The sequence below is a fragment of the Falco peregrinus genome, chromosome 9, assembly GCF_023634155.1.
Source record: "Falco peregrinus isolate bFalPer1 chromosome 9, bFalPer1.pri, whole genome shotgun sequence".
Classification (NCBI taxonomy): Eukaryota; Metazoa; Chordata; class Aves; order Falconiformes; family Falconidae; genus Falco; species Falco peregrinus.
Genome location: NC_073729.1, coordinates 16,068,715 through 16,083,139, shown reverse-complemented (window position 1 = coordinate 16,083,139; position 14,425 = coordinate 16,068,715). Strand labels below are relative to the sequence as shown.

The 14,425-nt window shown below is 37.3% G+C and overlaps 1 protein-coding gene across 6 annotated transcripts in view; it reads left to right on the top strand.

Moving 5' to 3' along the window:
* GAS2 (growth arrest specific 2) overlaps positions 1 to 14,425 on the top strand; it is a 98,176-nt gene that overhangs the window by 38,865 nt on the left and 44,886 nt on the right. For all 6 annotated transcript variants that reach the window (XM_055814351.1, XM_055814349.1, XM_055814352.1 and 3 more), the window contains exon 5: positions 9,929 to 9,992. In XM_055814351.1, coding sequence (XP_055670326.1) covers positions 9,929 to 9,992 — 64 coding nt within the window. The remainder of the gene's footprint in view (positions 1 to 9,928; positions 9,993 to 14,425) is intronic.

Genomic DNA, 14,425 nt, shown 5'->3' with positions numbered 1-14,425 from the left:
TTGCACGCAGATGATTTTTTCATCTTATTTGATTGTGGAACGTTTGTTGTATAAGGTGGTGCTTTTCTGTTTCAGGGGAGTAGGATGCAAGTGCATGCCGTTTGGGCTGTAGACATTTAGCTGTTTGTGCAGATTCAATGGATTGTGCCAGAGGCCAGAAAATATGATTTTTTTTTTTTCTTTGCTTCCTGTACTGACCTTTTCTCCAGCTTATTGTCTTGTGCAGCTCTGGACCAAAGCTGTGCGACCCTAGTGCTTCAGGGTGTTTCATCATAAAAATTGGACTTCTCAGGAAATCACTGTTCTAATACTACATATTCTTCATTATTTTAACTCTTCTCTCTTCAAAGGAAAACTTAGGAATCTTACCTCGAGAGTCCTTCAGCCAAATATCGTGAAATGAAGAGAATCAAATGTTTGTTGGTTATCTGAACTCAGATAAAAGTGTAAAGCAGTTGTGATGATAGACAGCTCAGTGTCTGTGGAAGACAAATGAACACTGTCCTGAATCAAGAGGCTTCTTTGTTCTGTTGCTCAAAAGGTCTTTGACTGCCTACTTGAAGTTCTTATCTGTGTTGCAACTGATCTATTCCCCTTCTTTTATAGTTTTGCTCTTCTAGCACAACTATTCGTGAAGCGATGTTTTTCCCCACAGGAAAAAAGAACAGACAAATAGTGAGGGTTTTTTTATAATGAAAACAAATTATTTTGTATCTCCAGGAGAAAATGCTTGACAGAGAAGAAATCAGTATCACAAAGGTGATGCATCATAAGGAGGATATATATGTATTGGCTCTGTTTTTCTATTCAAATCCTTAAGATGAAATTTTTTGGGGGTGTGGTATATCATATGCAAGGTGAACAGTAATTGTATTTCCAAATCTTTGGAATGATGGAGAGGTTGATCGTTGCCTAGGACCAAGAAATGTGCAAACACAAGGAGGAAGGAGACACAGACCTCCAATGTCTGAGATTGGTTAATCAAAAAATTAAATGGATTTAGGCTTTATACTGCTATGGTAAACCCAGCAGTTTACCGGTGTTCCAGTAATAAGTTAACTGTGTAATTGAAAGCATGTTTTTAAGGAGTTTTTTCATGCATTTTTAGGAAACCAGATCTTGTTTAGAGATTGAATTGTCATAGCTGAAATACTGTCATTCCCTGGAGAAGTTAATTTTTACACATAGGCAGTGCTTTGCCTGCTACAGTATAACATTGAGTGTAAATGCACCTGGAAGGTTGATGTTCTCAGTGACTTCATCTCTCAGAAAAGTGAAGTGAAACATGCCCATATATACAGTACACAAACCTGTACTGTATTGATTTGTTGGATTAGTGACTGATTTTCTTCACTGATTGAAAACTAGGTTCTGTTGTTTTCCTTTTCTGAGTGTTACTACTTATAGAAAGTACTTGTTTAAAAGACTTACGGTGCTGGAAATAAGATGAGGACTTGGTAATATTTTGACCTATTTTTCTGAACTTGAGAAAGGGGTAGTGGCCGTGGCATTTGTAAAAATGCAAACCAAAAAACCAACCAAAACCTAACAAAAAAACAACCAACCAAAAAACAACCAACCAAAAAAACCCACAAAACCACACCAAAAGCCCCACAACCAAATAGCACCGAAGGGAAAAAAAACAACCCACCCAGAAACTATCATTCTCCCTGGCTTGGAGCTAGAATTCTTTAAAGTTTTGGTTTCAGTTGAGGTTTCTCTAATGCATTAGAAATGGTGATGACTCATAGTAGCTGCCAATCTAAAGCTTTGATGTTCCTCTCTCTCCAACAAATCACTTCTCCGCTGCTTGGGAAATAAAAACTCAGCAAAGGTAAGTAATATCAAGGATTCTCCTCAAAGTGGTGAGAAACATGTATGAGTGACATCTAAGCATTCCCACTGCCTTATGGAATTCTGCTGTATTTTTGATAAGTAATTGCGGTGAAGGTATGGTTGCGGAGGTAACTGGGTTTTGTGTTTTTTTGTGGGTTTTCCCCATGGCTAATAGACTGTACTGATGTGTAAATTGCTAGTGATGAAGCAACTGTTTCTGTCTACACTGAGGAACCTTACGGTGTTAATGTTCCTGACTGACTTGATGTTTATCCTCCTTTTTTACTCTATTCTGCCTGCCTTATGGTATGTAAATACTGTATTATGTAATTGAATGCACATAGTGATATTCTCTTCATGCCGTTGTATCACATAAAATGTTTGAGGCCTTTTTTTGGTGAATTTGTATTCTGACATAGTAAATCTTCAAAATCATTCTTACAGCACTGAAAGATTTGAATGATGGATTTGTGATGCTACAGATTTCAAAAAAAAAAAAAGTCCCTAGTCTATCCAGAGATCAGCAAGTTTAGTTAAATACTAGGTAAGAAACTATTAATTGCTAAATTAAATAACTAAAATTAATAACATTTCTCATTACTTAAAAATATGTTCTCATCCTGATGAGTTCTGTAGCCTTTAAAGTCGTGCAAGTATAACTGCACGCAAACACACCCGACACTCCCGGTTTCTTAGCGCTCAGACTGAAGTCATGTGAAGGTATTCCTCATGGGAATGGAATGGTGTCAGACAGATGCTATAGCAGATAGGTGCAGTCTGTGCCTGAGGAGCTCGCGGGCGATCTTGAGTGTCCCTAAAGGCTTGGTGCTGCAAAGTTTTAACATTCTAGGGCTGATCCAAGCAAGTAGGTGAGTAGACCTACTCATGTCTCTTGGTGCCCTTGTCCATCACATATGCACTGATATAGTGTCTGTTTAGTTAAAGTTAGGCAAGGGTTGAAATGCTTTGTTGGATTTAGCTAAGCTAAACAGGAAACAGGATCAAAGTCTTCAAAACAAATAAAGGGGGGGGGGGGGGAGGCGGGGAAGTGGTGTTTGTTTTGCTGGTAGATATGATTATGCTTCCTAATCAGTAGAGTTACTTGAACATATCTTTGAAAGAGATCAGTACAGAGCTCAAAAGTTTGAAAACAATGCACTTGCATAATATGATGCATTTTACCTTTTTGAAGTTGAATCTAAAGCATCTGAACTATGCTTTAACATATTTCAAAATACAAACAAATGTGACATAGTTTTCTGTAAAGATTTATGATACAGCCAGAGCTGACTGGTAGCAATCTCTATATATATTGCCCTTTGAACTTACTTTCTTGCCACGTCTCTGCATTAAAATATCAGAGTTAATGCCTTTGCAAAAGAAAAGGCGGATGGCATACCTGTCTTGTATAAGCAGCAGAAAAGACATTAGCATCTGCAACAAATATAGCAACACGGTACGTGGGGATAGTCTTGAATGCTGCAAAATAGGGGGAGGCTCTGCATGCTCGCTGTGCTCGTTGATCGATTTAGTGTGCTTTTTGTAATTGTTGTTTTTATAGTCAGCGTCTTCAAAGAAGAAGAAATTAGCTTTGTTAATGAAAAAACCTATCATCCAGAGTCCAGACTTTTATCATCTGGGCAAATCTTGAGATACCCTGTCTTTGAACAGTGTTCTTAAATGTATCAGAGGTCAAAATTTGTCCTGTATCTAGGACTTGGAACGTCATGCATTAACTCTTCGCAGCCTAAGAAAAGTAATACTGTCTGTAACTCCTCTGTTCCCATAATGTATATATTTTTTAAGTTCCCCTTTGTAGTTTTTAGGGCAGCAGATCCACACAGCTGTGGTAATTCAATTTATGGAAGCATTCTAGGTGGAGATATTTGTAAGTATGGTGCTCAAGCCTGAAGAGTGTAATACTTGAAGAAAACTCTTGGCCGAATAGTAAGAATGGTAAGATTTTTCTATGTTTGCTTTTGTTAAGTGAACTTAAAGCCTAATTTGTGAACTCTTTTGTTGGTAATGTAGTGTTGTTGGATGATTGTAGGATTTGGAATTGACGAATAGTCCACACCTCTTCTATGATAGAGTCTACCCAGCAAGAAAAGGGTTTGCCACCGAGTGTACCAGCATGCCCATGTGTGTTGTCTGTTTTGGGAGCTGTTGGATGATATTGTTGCATTTTTGTTTTGTGCTTGTATGTTATGTAACTGTGTGTGTGTGTGTGTGTGTGCACATGCAACATGGGACATGGGCTTCTTTTGATGCAACGTAGTGATTAGAGTTTAATTGATTGTTTCCCTAAACAAAAGCATCTAGTGTTTTAGTGGAAGTAATAGACTCAAACACAAACACCTCTGATATTTATTCTAATGATTTTTTTGAATTTATATAGGAAAAAAACACTCAAACATCGATAGCTTAAAAATATGTTATGCGTGGGGTAAATGTGTTTTTTTTTTTTAAACTAATACTCCAGTTTATCTAATTTCATATTACAAGATGGAAGTATTTTGGCTGTTCTTTCACAGTGACTCATTTACAGCTTGTAACGCATGTTACATTTTAATACATTTAGTTGCATCAGAATAAGACTTTGTCGTATCTTTCATAATATTTTACCAAACAACTCATAATATTGTTGAATGTGTCTCATTTTGAGGACTATAGAAGCATCCTGGACACTGTGTTATTACCATTGGATTTTCATTTTAAATTAATGAATTCCAACAAATGATTAGTGCTTAGATGTTCTTTATATTCATTCTAGATCAGTTATTTACTATCCCTATATCTACTGTGTTTGAAACCTTAACTTTTTTTGAGACTTCCATAAGTGACAGGGCTGAACTCCTTGATTTAAGTATGTCATAGTGCAACTGATGCAGAAGCAAGGATACATATGGAGTTAGTTGAACAAAGTAAGTGTTATCAAAGCAATGTTAAAAAAAATAAAACACCAACAAAAACTACCATAGCATCAGAAGAAAAAGTATTAAAGGAGAAAGTGACAGACAGTAGGAAGAAGGATGAAAGGATCAAGCTTTTAAAAAACTTTTCCTAAATGTGTGTGAATTCTGATAGCAATTGGAAGCCTATGATAGTAAATACTAAGCCCCTTTGGAAAATCCCTTTGCTTCTAGTGAGCTAAAAATTGGTTTAGAAGCAGAAATAATACTCACTTGTTTGATTCAGCTATGCCTGAGATGTTTAAAAAAAAAAAAAAAGTGACTCCACTGAAATGGTTTATGAAAATGTTAGGAGCCAAGGCTTGAAATTTGGCAGGGAGGTGTAAGAAGTTTGCTCCTGTGTCGTGGTTGGGCTTTCTGCTAATTGCTAATTCTGCTAAAAACAAAACAAAAATCCCCAACCAACCAGAAACAAGAAATTTCTTGTTGGTTATTATGAACACTCCTGGTTTAAATATGTGCAGCAAATACATGATATCCATGTGCAGGGTGTGTTCTGTCTCCTTACAGCCCCAGGGTCTGATCAGCACTGAAAGCAGAGGCTGTTCCTTCTCTGCTTTCTCCGCTTCTCCTGGTAGCATCCAGGCACTGCAGAAGGGAGCGATGAAGGCTGCAGAAGTGTGGTGAACAGTGAGTAGGAAAGAAATGAGGTACAAGGAAGGAGAACACTGGGTGAGTGATCATGAGAGCAGGACCAGTGAAAGGAGAAAGAGCCAGCAACAAGACAGAAGCAGTGTGGAGCAAGCAGTTATAGCCAGAGAGGAACAGGGATAAAAGCTTGCTAGGAGCTGAAAAGGAAGAATTGTTAAAGAAGAGTGGCTGGAAGTAGCTTGAAAAGATGCAAGCAATGAGGACAGCAGGTGAGGATTTGAAATAAATGAGATGGCAAGCAATAGAGCCTGTAACAGTCAGGACACCTAAAATAAGCTGGACTTGTATGTGCTAGTTCTAAATCTTCACATTGCTTTTATGTTAAGCAAATATCATCAGTTAGATTCTCTGGCAAGGTGAATATTTCCATTCCTCTTATGCAGTAGATCGGCATAGTGCTCATGCCTTCTACATTTACAAATTGCCATTTGCTTACAGTCACTTGCTTGGGCAGTTCATCTTGCTAATGTTTGGTAGGGGAGGATTAGCTAGTGGTTCTCCAGGAACATTATTTTCTTCCAATATATAAGCTTGAACAATTACAGGAAATTGCATTAAAAAATTGTGTTATTGATGCAAAGTGAAGTGCTTGGGCTACAGTTAAGGCTGACTGTACTACATTAGTTAAACTATTTAATTATTTTGACGAGCCTTTCATGTGGTCATGGGCTATTTTTTTCCCCAGAGAGCTGTGTTCTTTTTAGAACAGCCCGTGCTCTGCCAACATCTTGGTATCATATGGTTCATGAAGTGAAAGAAACTCTTAGTGGTATGTTATTTTCTCCTTGCATGCCTTATTTGTTGGAAAAAATCTGAAGATGTTTGGAGAGTGATGCAGGATGCTGAAAGATCATATTTTGCTGTTGCTACTGAACAGCATCAGAAGAAGGGACTAGATAGCACCTACATGCAGTGGGAGGATCCATTTTGGACTTTGTAATGGGATCACTAGTTGTGTTGGCTTGGATTTCATACAAAATGTAGGATTAGGAAACTCAACAGTACCCTGGAGATCAGGCAGGACGTATTTCAGAATAGCACCTAGATAAGTGTGTGCTTTTCTTGTATCTAATACCTGTACCTTTATTCCATGTATAAGATAGGAATAGTGCTACTACTTAACTCATAGAAGTCTTAGAGGAATCTTAATTTTTGCTTTTTCTTTGAATACTTCACAGCATACAGTAGCTTTGTTGTGGAAATGAATTGTTGACTGTAAACTTTAAACGATGTGCAGTGAATTGCGTATGTGGCCATAGACAGAATGAAGATGGTTTCTCAAAATAATTTTTTGGCTTCCAGTGTTTACTCTGTCCTAACTGCACATAAATTTTGACAATTACAGAAAATGTGTTGCTTAACAAATGTCTGTTTGCCATATAGGATATCTGGGGTTAAGTGATCAGATCAAAAAGTGGAGGTGGTGCCTCTGACTGAAATGCCACTATTAATATAGATGATAGTAAGTAATTCATAAAATCGTAGATGTAGTTCCCCCAGGAGCAACAGAATACCATGGGTACAGGTGTTCCATTTCAACCTCAGCTTCCGAATGAATTGCCTGTAGTCCTCAACTGATAGTAATTATTACCATTTGAAAATGTAATTATATGTATATATAAAACTGTGTACATATATGTAGTATATTTAGCGATAAACTGAAGTACGATCAGAATTTAAATGAAAATTCAAATTAACAGTACAGTGAGCATTTATATGTGAAATACTAGGATTTCTACAGATTGGGGGGTTTAGTGGCATACTTGTTATAATTAATGAAATAATGATTTTGATGCTGTGTAGTGCCTCTGAAATAGTTTTTGCCATATCTTTTATCAGATGTCTCAGACTGCTTAGAAAATAGCAACTCAACTTCTATAAGTAAACTAAGAAAGGAAGTGTAAGAAATGTTTCTCTTTCTGTTCCATGTATGGAAAAAAGCATAAAGGTAGCTTTTTCTTTCAGGCGAAAAGTATCTCAAAATAAGTACTCGGAAATCAAGGCACTCGAAAGTGCTACTTGCTCACTCAAGGTTCTAGTGAGGGTCCAAGATAGGTGTGGAAACACACTCGTGTCTCTGTGGCTTTGGCTGTGACTCCTTCCCAGTCTCTTGTGAGCTAGTAGCCCATTAAGCAGCTCTGCTTTTGGGAAAAAATGAAAATTTGGGTTTGAGTATCTAAATTATTTCCAGTGGGTATTGCAGTATACAAAATAACATTTGTTTGTCTCTGAAGTTCCTGAATACATATGCTGGTATAGTCCTCAGGAATGCCAACATTTTCTTGGTAGAAGTGCTGTGTCACCGTCTTCTCATCGGATGAACAGATGTTTGTTTTTTCTGGTCAGTAATTGCCTGCACAGCTCTTCATCCTCTAACAATGATTTCACTATGTGTTCGATGTGAAATGCATGAAATATCTCTGGATTATGTTGGGTCAGATTTGCTAAAGGACTTTGAATTTTGTTTGGGTAGAAGAGCTTTAAGCATTGACAGGAAAACATTTTACCTTTCTGAATCAAATCTTCTTCTAGTTCCATTTATGGATCTCTTCACAAATGATAAAACTTGAGCCTCATTTTTTTTCTTCTCCCTTACAAAGTCCTTCATATTTGCATATGTTTGAATTGCATTTCAGAAATATTGAACTCCTTTTGACTGTTCCAAGACTGGTTTATTGCATTTGTATTTTGTGGTATGCCTTATTTCTTAAAATCAGTTTTACTTTGTGGCAGTCCCAACTGGTTTAAAACCAAAGCAGCGCAATACATTTTTAGGGTCGTGGATGTAACACTTTAAAAATACTGATTGCTAGTAAAGGTAGATGTTTCATAAAACTACTGTGTTGTGGCAAGGAAGAACATTGAGAATAGCTGAAAATCCAAGCCTGCATCTTTTATGTTCTTGATAACAGATGGCTGAAAGATAAAAATACTTCTCCTAGTGCAGTGCCCTTTTAGTATTCGTGCTCTGCAGTTTCAGTTCTGGAAATGTATTTGGATGAGATTAGCAAGGAAGAATGCATACATCTCAAAGTCCTACATGTACACTAATAAAAGATACTGGGATGAGCGTTCAGCTTCCACGAACTACCATATATTTATTCAAGTCCGCGAAGCTGGAAGTTGAAGAAGCTGAAGATCTGCCCCAGGGCATTTAGAGGTGTTTACGTCTGTGGATGCCTGTTCTGGGTCTCATGCGTACAATATAGGACAAAGTAATAACTTTTAGAGCTTTAACTAGACATTGAAATATCTTTTTCAGGCATGGTATTTTTTTCTTCATGCATTTGAGTTAGGTGAGTGTTTAGATAACCAAAATGCTTATACAGCAGATGTCTTGACCTTAACTCATAAAAAAAAAAAGTTTTGATGCTGTTTCTTCTGATTAGTATGAATATTCACACACCAATCTGAACTATACAGTACAAATCTTTCAATTATTGTGGAAATTTCTAAAACCTGAATTTTATCTGCAACATGAGGGTTTTACTGCAACAAGTATTTCTGGAGAGAAGTTGACCACGTACTCATAATTCCTTTTTTGTTGTTGTTGGTTTTTTTCCCCTCTTCCTTCTTTATTCCTTTCTTCTTTCTGGACGTTTGGGGAGTGGATTATGCAAACAGCCACAGGCATTTCCTCAGTTACTGATTTTGGATTTTGTTATTATATTTTGCTGGACTTCTCTACAGAACATAACCTACAAAATGGGGGGTGGGGAGGGGGGGAAGGAATTATCTTGGATGATGGTGGTATTTCTTAAAAAGAAGTTAGTGCTGTGTTACAGCTGCTTTTGAAGCTTAAAACCTTGTTTCTTCTGTAGAATCCAGGCATGAAAATGTGCATAGATGTGTGTAAATAAACAGAGAGAGGGTTTTTTTGTTTGGTTTTGGGTTTTTTTATTTTATGATGAGCTGAATTCTTCAAGTATTCCAGTTTCATATTTGCTCTAAGAGTAGATGTATAATGAATTCAGGGCTTAGTTTGTAATGAAATATGTCTGTCTTAATACAATTTCATTACTTCTGTGTTTTAAATAATCTAAGAAAAATAGTGATCTAAAGGATAGAAATTCTTTTAGTTTGTGAGAAAAGTATTACTTCCATTTATTTTTGACATTCTACAAATTGTAGTGTTCTGCCAGAGCTCTTGATTATTTTCAAAATTGTTATGAATGGCTTGCATGTTACCAAATAGCCCAAATAATTACTCAGTGATTTAGATTTAGAATGGTGTTTTCAAAGGAAGTAAAGGATTATGAAGTGGGAACTGCCTAAATCGTCTGCACTCTGAGAACCACTCCTCAATCCCATCCTTTTTATTCCAGTAAAAATCCACTGCAAGCCAAAGAAAACCAAATTTTTTCTGAGACAAGAGTTAGAGAAGTTGACAGTTAGGTTCTATTAATCACTAAGATCTTTAAAACAAATTTTATTTATAAATGTGTTCCATCTTCATTTTGCTTTTCCAGTTCTCCACAAGCAGCCAAGAGAAGTGTGCCTTTGTTTGTTGGAACTTGGAAGGATTGCAGCAAGGTAGGTGAAAATATTTAAAGAATGAAGAAATATTTGCATTCTTCACAGCAGTGGCTATTGAGAGACTTACCAAATCAGCACATCTCAAGCAAACTTTTATTGTCATTAAGTTCAAGGAGAATGCTTGTCTTGGTGTCACTCAAGATTAGCTTGTGGGCAGTTGTTAACAAATATAATGAAATCTCTGTCCCATCACCTCGATGAAGGTATTTGTTGGCTGACTTATTAAGAGAGGAAAGAGTTAAGAATTTTTTTCTAAATAAAGCTTTGAGCTGTTTCTTCTTCTGACAGTCAGATCTCTCTCTAGACAATTGCGATTTCATTAACTTCACTGATAATAAGTTGATCTTCACATAACCAAAATCTGACCTAAGCAACACTGACTCTTACTTATTTAAATAAACTTAGATCTGATTTTCACCAACAGAAGCAATACGAGAACTGAGTTAACAGTCTGCATTCTATCACTGTCAGATGCTTCTAGCCAGACTGGCCCTTCAGTTGTATTATCTTTGATGTCAAGGCAAGTGACTTTCGCTAGACAATCAAAATGACAGTAATGAGAATGTGATTTTTGCCTTTTTGCAGATGCAGATTTAACAAGCACAGTGCATAAGATTTGCTGAAACATACATGGACAGCAGTGTTGCTGCCCAGCCTTGCAAGTAAATTGCAGTTGCATTCATGCATGTGTATCAAATTGGACTGCCTTGCCATACAAATAGTTGCATTAATTTCAGAAGAATTTCTTGTGGTTACAATCAAGGCGAAGGAGATGCCTGTTTATTTCTAGCTTAAGAACTAGCATTTTCACATTAAAATTGCGTTATGAGTATTCCTGTTTTGTGAATGCAACTTGCTTGGGAAGCTGCTTAACTAGTAATTTGTCTCTTGGTGAAGTTTCAGAAAAGCCCTCTGTGCCAGTGGAAGCTTGCATAGGAATTGTGTTGACCAGAAAAGGTTGATTTCCACGTTGCAAGATTTTTCTTATCTCTAAAGCTTAGATCCAGTCAAAAAAAAAAAATAAAAAAAATTAACTTTCCATGGATAAGGAAGTGTTGTGATCTGTAGGTGCTCAATGAAATTGATGTTCATGAATCTTAATTCATGAGCAAGAAACTGTGCTTGCAAGATCCTCAGCTTGGAGGTAGACCTTCCAGCATTCAGAGACCGTATGCCCAGGGCATAGCTGTCAGAAATGGCTGCCATGGGTTGATTACTTGATAGTATCCAGCTTCCTCAGAGAATGCAGGCCAGTGTCTAGACAGCTTTCTATTCTGCTAAAGTCGGTTGAGTTAGATAAATCTCATTGCGAAATGAAATTAGATTTCTGAACAGATTTACAAGGGACTTAAGATAGAATCTTACCCTTTATATTTGTCTTTTGTCTCAAGCTTCCGTGTCTCACGTTCTCTGTTCCAGGCATGAAAACAAATATTGAATCAATCAGTGTTTTCATTTATTATGTGTATCTATCCATTTGCCTTTGAGATATCTTTTTTATTTATAATACATGTATATTGTCACATGCCACTGATTTATTGTATATATTATATTTATGTTACTGTATTTCATTTTTGTTTATAGCTTAGAGGACTAATAACGTATGTGTCTCTACTTGTTCCTGCTCTAGTATCTCTGAAAACAAACAAAACCCCATTTATAATCTCGTGAGTTTCCAAGGTGCACAGAAACTTTTGAAGGGGAACATGAGGTTAATAAAATTGAAAAGCAAATATGTGATGCCAATTTTGCCTGAGCTGTGTGGTAAACTAGAACTATATGGAAAAGGAGAATGGATAGTTGCCTCCACTAAGCGTAGGAAAGAGCACAATAAACTGACGTTGTGCCGCTTTACACAGGAGAGAAGCAGGGTGCATGCTTGCCAAATTTGTAAGGCAAACTGGGTCACTTGACAGTCTTAGGAGTCTGCTTTCCAGTGCAGGAGCTGCAGAGATCTTGGAAAAGGTGCCTCAGTATGTTTTTAAAGAATGAAAATAGTAAGAGATGCTGAATAACTTCTTTCTTTTCCTTTTCTGTTTTAGAAGCAGAAAGATGTTCATTGTGGCTTCTTCATCACAAGGAGCCAGCTCCTAGCACTTTGCCGAGCTAGATTACTGTTAGTCTTTAGGGTCTAGTATTCCTATAAATCATCTTAGGCCCTTCTTCTTAATGAAAATAACCTCGGGATTGAGGCACATGTGAGCAGGAATGGGGATTGTTTGAGGAGGAGGTAGAGTTGAGCTCTGTTCTGCTAAACTTGAACCCAATCCACAGATACTCTGCGGATGAGGAGACAGCTGATAACTGCCCTATGCTTTAGCAGTGCTTTTAGCATGTTCTTTCATAGTGTCCGATTAGCCAAATTGGAGACGTGGGCTGGCTGGCTGGACTATGCAGTGAGTGGAAAACTGGTGTGACCACTTGGCTCACAGTGTGGCAGTTCATATCTAGGTACCAATAAAAATAACATCACCTCATAAACTATCCTGGATTCCAGTTGTTTATGAAAACGAAACTCTGAGGTTATCTGTGAAATTTCAATAGCTAAAATGGGCCATTTTATGCACTGGCAGATACTGTGTGGGTAGAGAACTTCCCATGAGAGAGGGAAGTGTCCCACAGGGTGTAAGCGAGCATTGACAATACACGGGACTATTGCAGTGGGTTGCACAGGTCCAACTTTATCCCAAATCATTTTCAAGTCAGAGATGATACAATGGAAAACAGCTAAATTATCTTTTCTGCAGAAAGAATGAAGTTCTTGGGTAACTAGGGGGCTTGGTGTGTGTGTTAAACAATACCCACAGGTCTTTTGAAATTACTGTTGAGCAATTTCAAGACCTTTCTGCTATTGTATTCAGTTTTTCCTTGGTAAAAGTGGGAAGTGGTGCTCTAAGAAGTCTGTTGGAGATCACATTACAGTCGAATGTTGCTGCATTTGGAGTTATGAGAAGGCAGGCTAGGAAAGAGCAGAAAAGAAAATTCTCATAGTACCTTCCAGAACAGAATCTGCACCTCTACCCCTCCCAGAAAAGATGCGGGTTTTACCATTTCAGCTTTCCAGCAGCTTTGCCGCAGGTTGATACAGTGTCTGGGAAAAAATGTGTGTGTGTATATTTGTTCGTTGGTTTTATTTTTCAACTCATCACCAGAGGAATTCAGAATATTGGAAGTACAGGGAACTTTAAAACTCAGTAATTATGACAAAAATTGGAAATTATGGGAAGCAGTAGAAAGAAAGAAGCAGCATTGCTTGGAGTGTAGGAGTTTTATTTGATGAGTAAGGCTGCATGCAGGTGTAGGTTTAGAGCCTAGTGGGAATTTTATGATTTACAGCCTGTCGGCATCTGCAGGCAGACAGGAAGTAAATGGATTGTATATAAGTGCTTGCTTCAGTGTTGGCTGGCTTTTCATTAGGCAGACCGCACCAGTTAGAAGCCAATACAAGCACAGATTTGGTTCTTGATTTTCTTTGTATTAATTTCTAGGCAGTAGTGTAACTAAATTAAAAGCTATCAGGAAAATGCAAAAGATTATATATGCACTTACGCCCTTTCTTGGCACACTTTTAACATTATTATGGTATTTAGCTGAGATTTTCATAAAACGTTTGTTACTGCTAAACATTTTAGTGTCCAGATCTTTACCTAGATAAACCAGCCTATTTCTGCATCTAGGCTGTGGATTTTTCTGCTACAGAAGAAAATATTTTTCACTTATGCAAGTGATTTGCTGTGAGAAGCCTACCTGGCATGATTACTTTTCCAAGCTGAAGTCCTCCTCTGAAAAAGGAAATCTTTCTATTTTTCTGGATTTTGTTCAGTGTTGGCAAAATAAAAACAAAACAAACCAGAGAGGAATTATCAGTGATTAGGAAAATGAGATGGGCTTTTAGACTTCTGTCCAAGCTCTGCTTCTTGCTGTGAGATACTGGTTTAATCACTTGGGTGACACTTTCAAAAGCAGAGGTTGTTTTAAAGAACTTACTTTCCAAGTGCTGTGTTTGAGATGCTCCGTGCCGAAGTTGCATGTATTTTGTTTTAGTTGGAGGTACAAGTGTTCTGCCACTGTAAACAGAGATCTGAAGATTACCTGTCCAAAATCAGTTAGAAAAAGCGTTAGCCACTTCTGAAAAATAGGGGCCATGTCTCAATGTATTTATCTATAAATTCAGTGCAATATTTGAGACAAGGATAACTTTTAATCCCTTTTCATCTGGATTTCTTTGAAAAATACAAACACAAAATATAAATTGTTGAGCAATTTGAAAGGTGGTTGTTTGGAGGGGAAAAAAAAAAAGTGGGGGGGAAAAAAGGCAAAAATGTACTGAACTTGAATCTGTCCTACATGGCATAATGATTTTTAAGGCCTTTTGTTGGTCATAAATTAGTCATTCACCAATATATATGTTATCAGACAGAAAAGTTGGA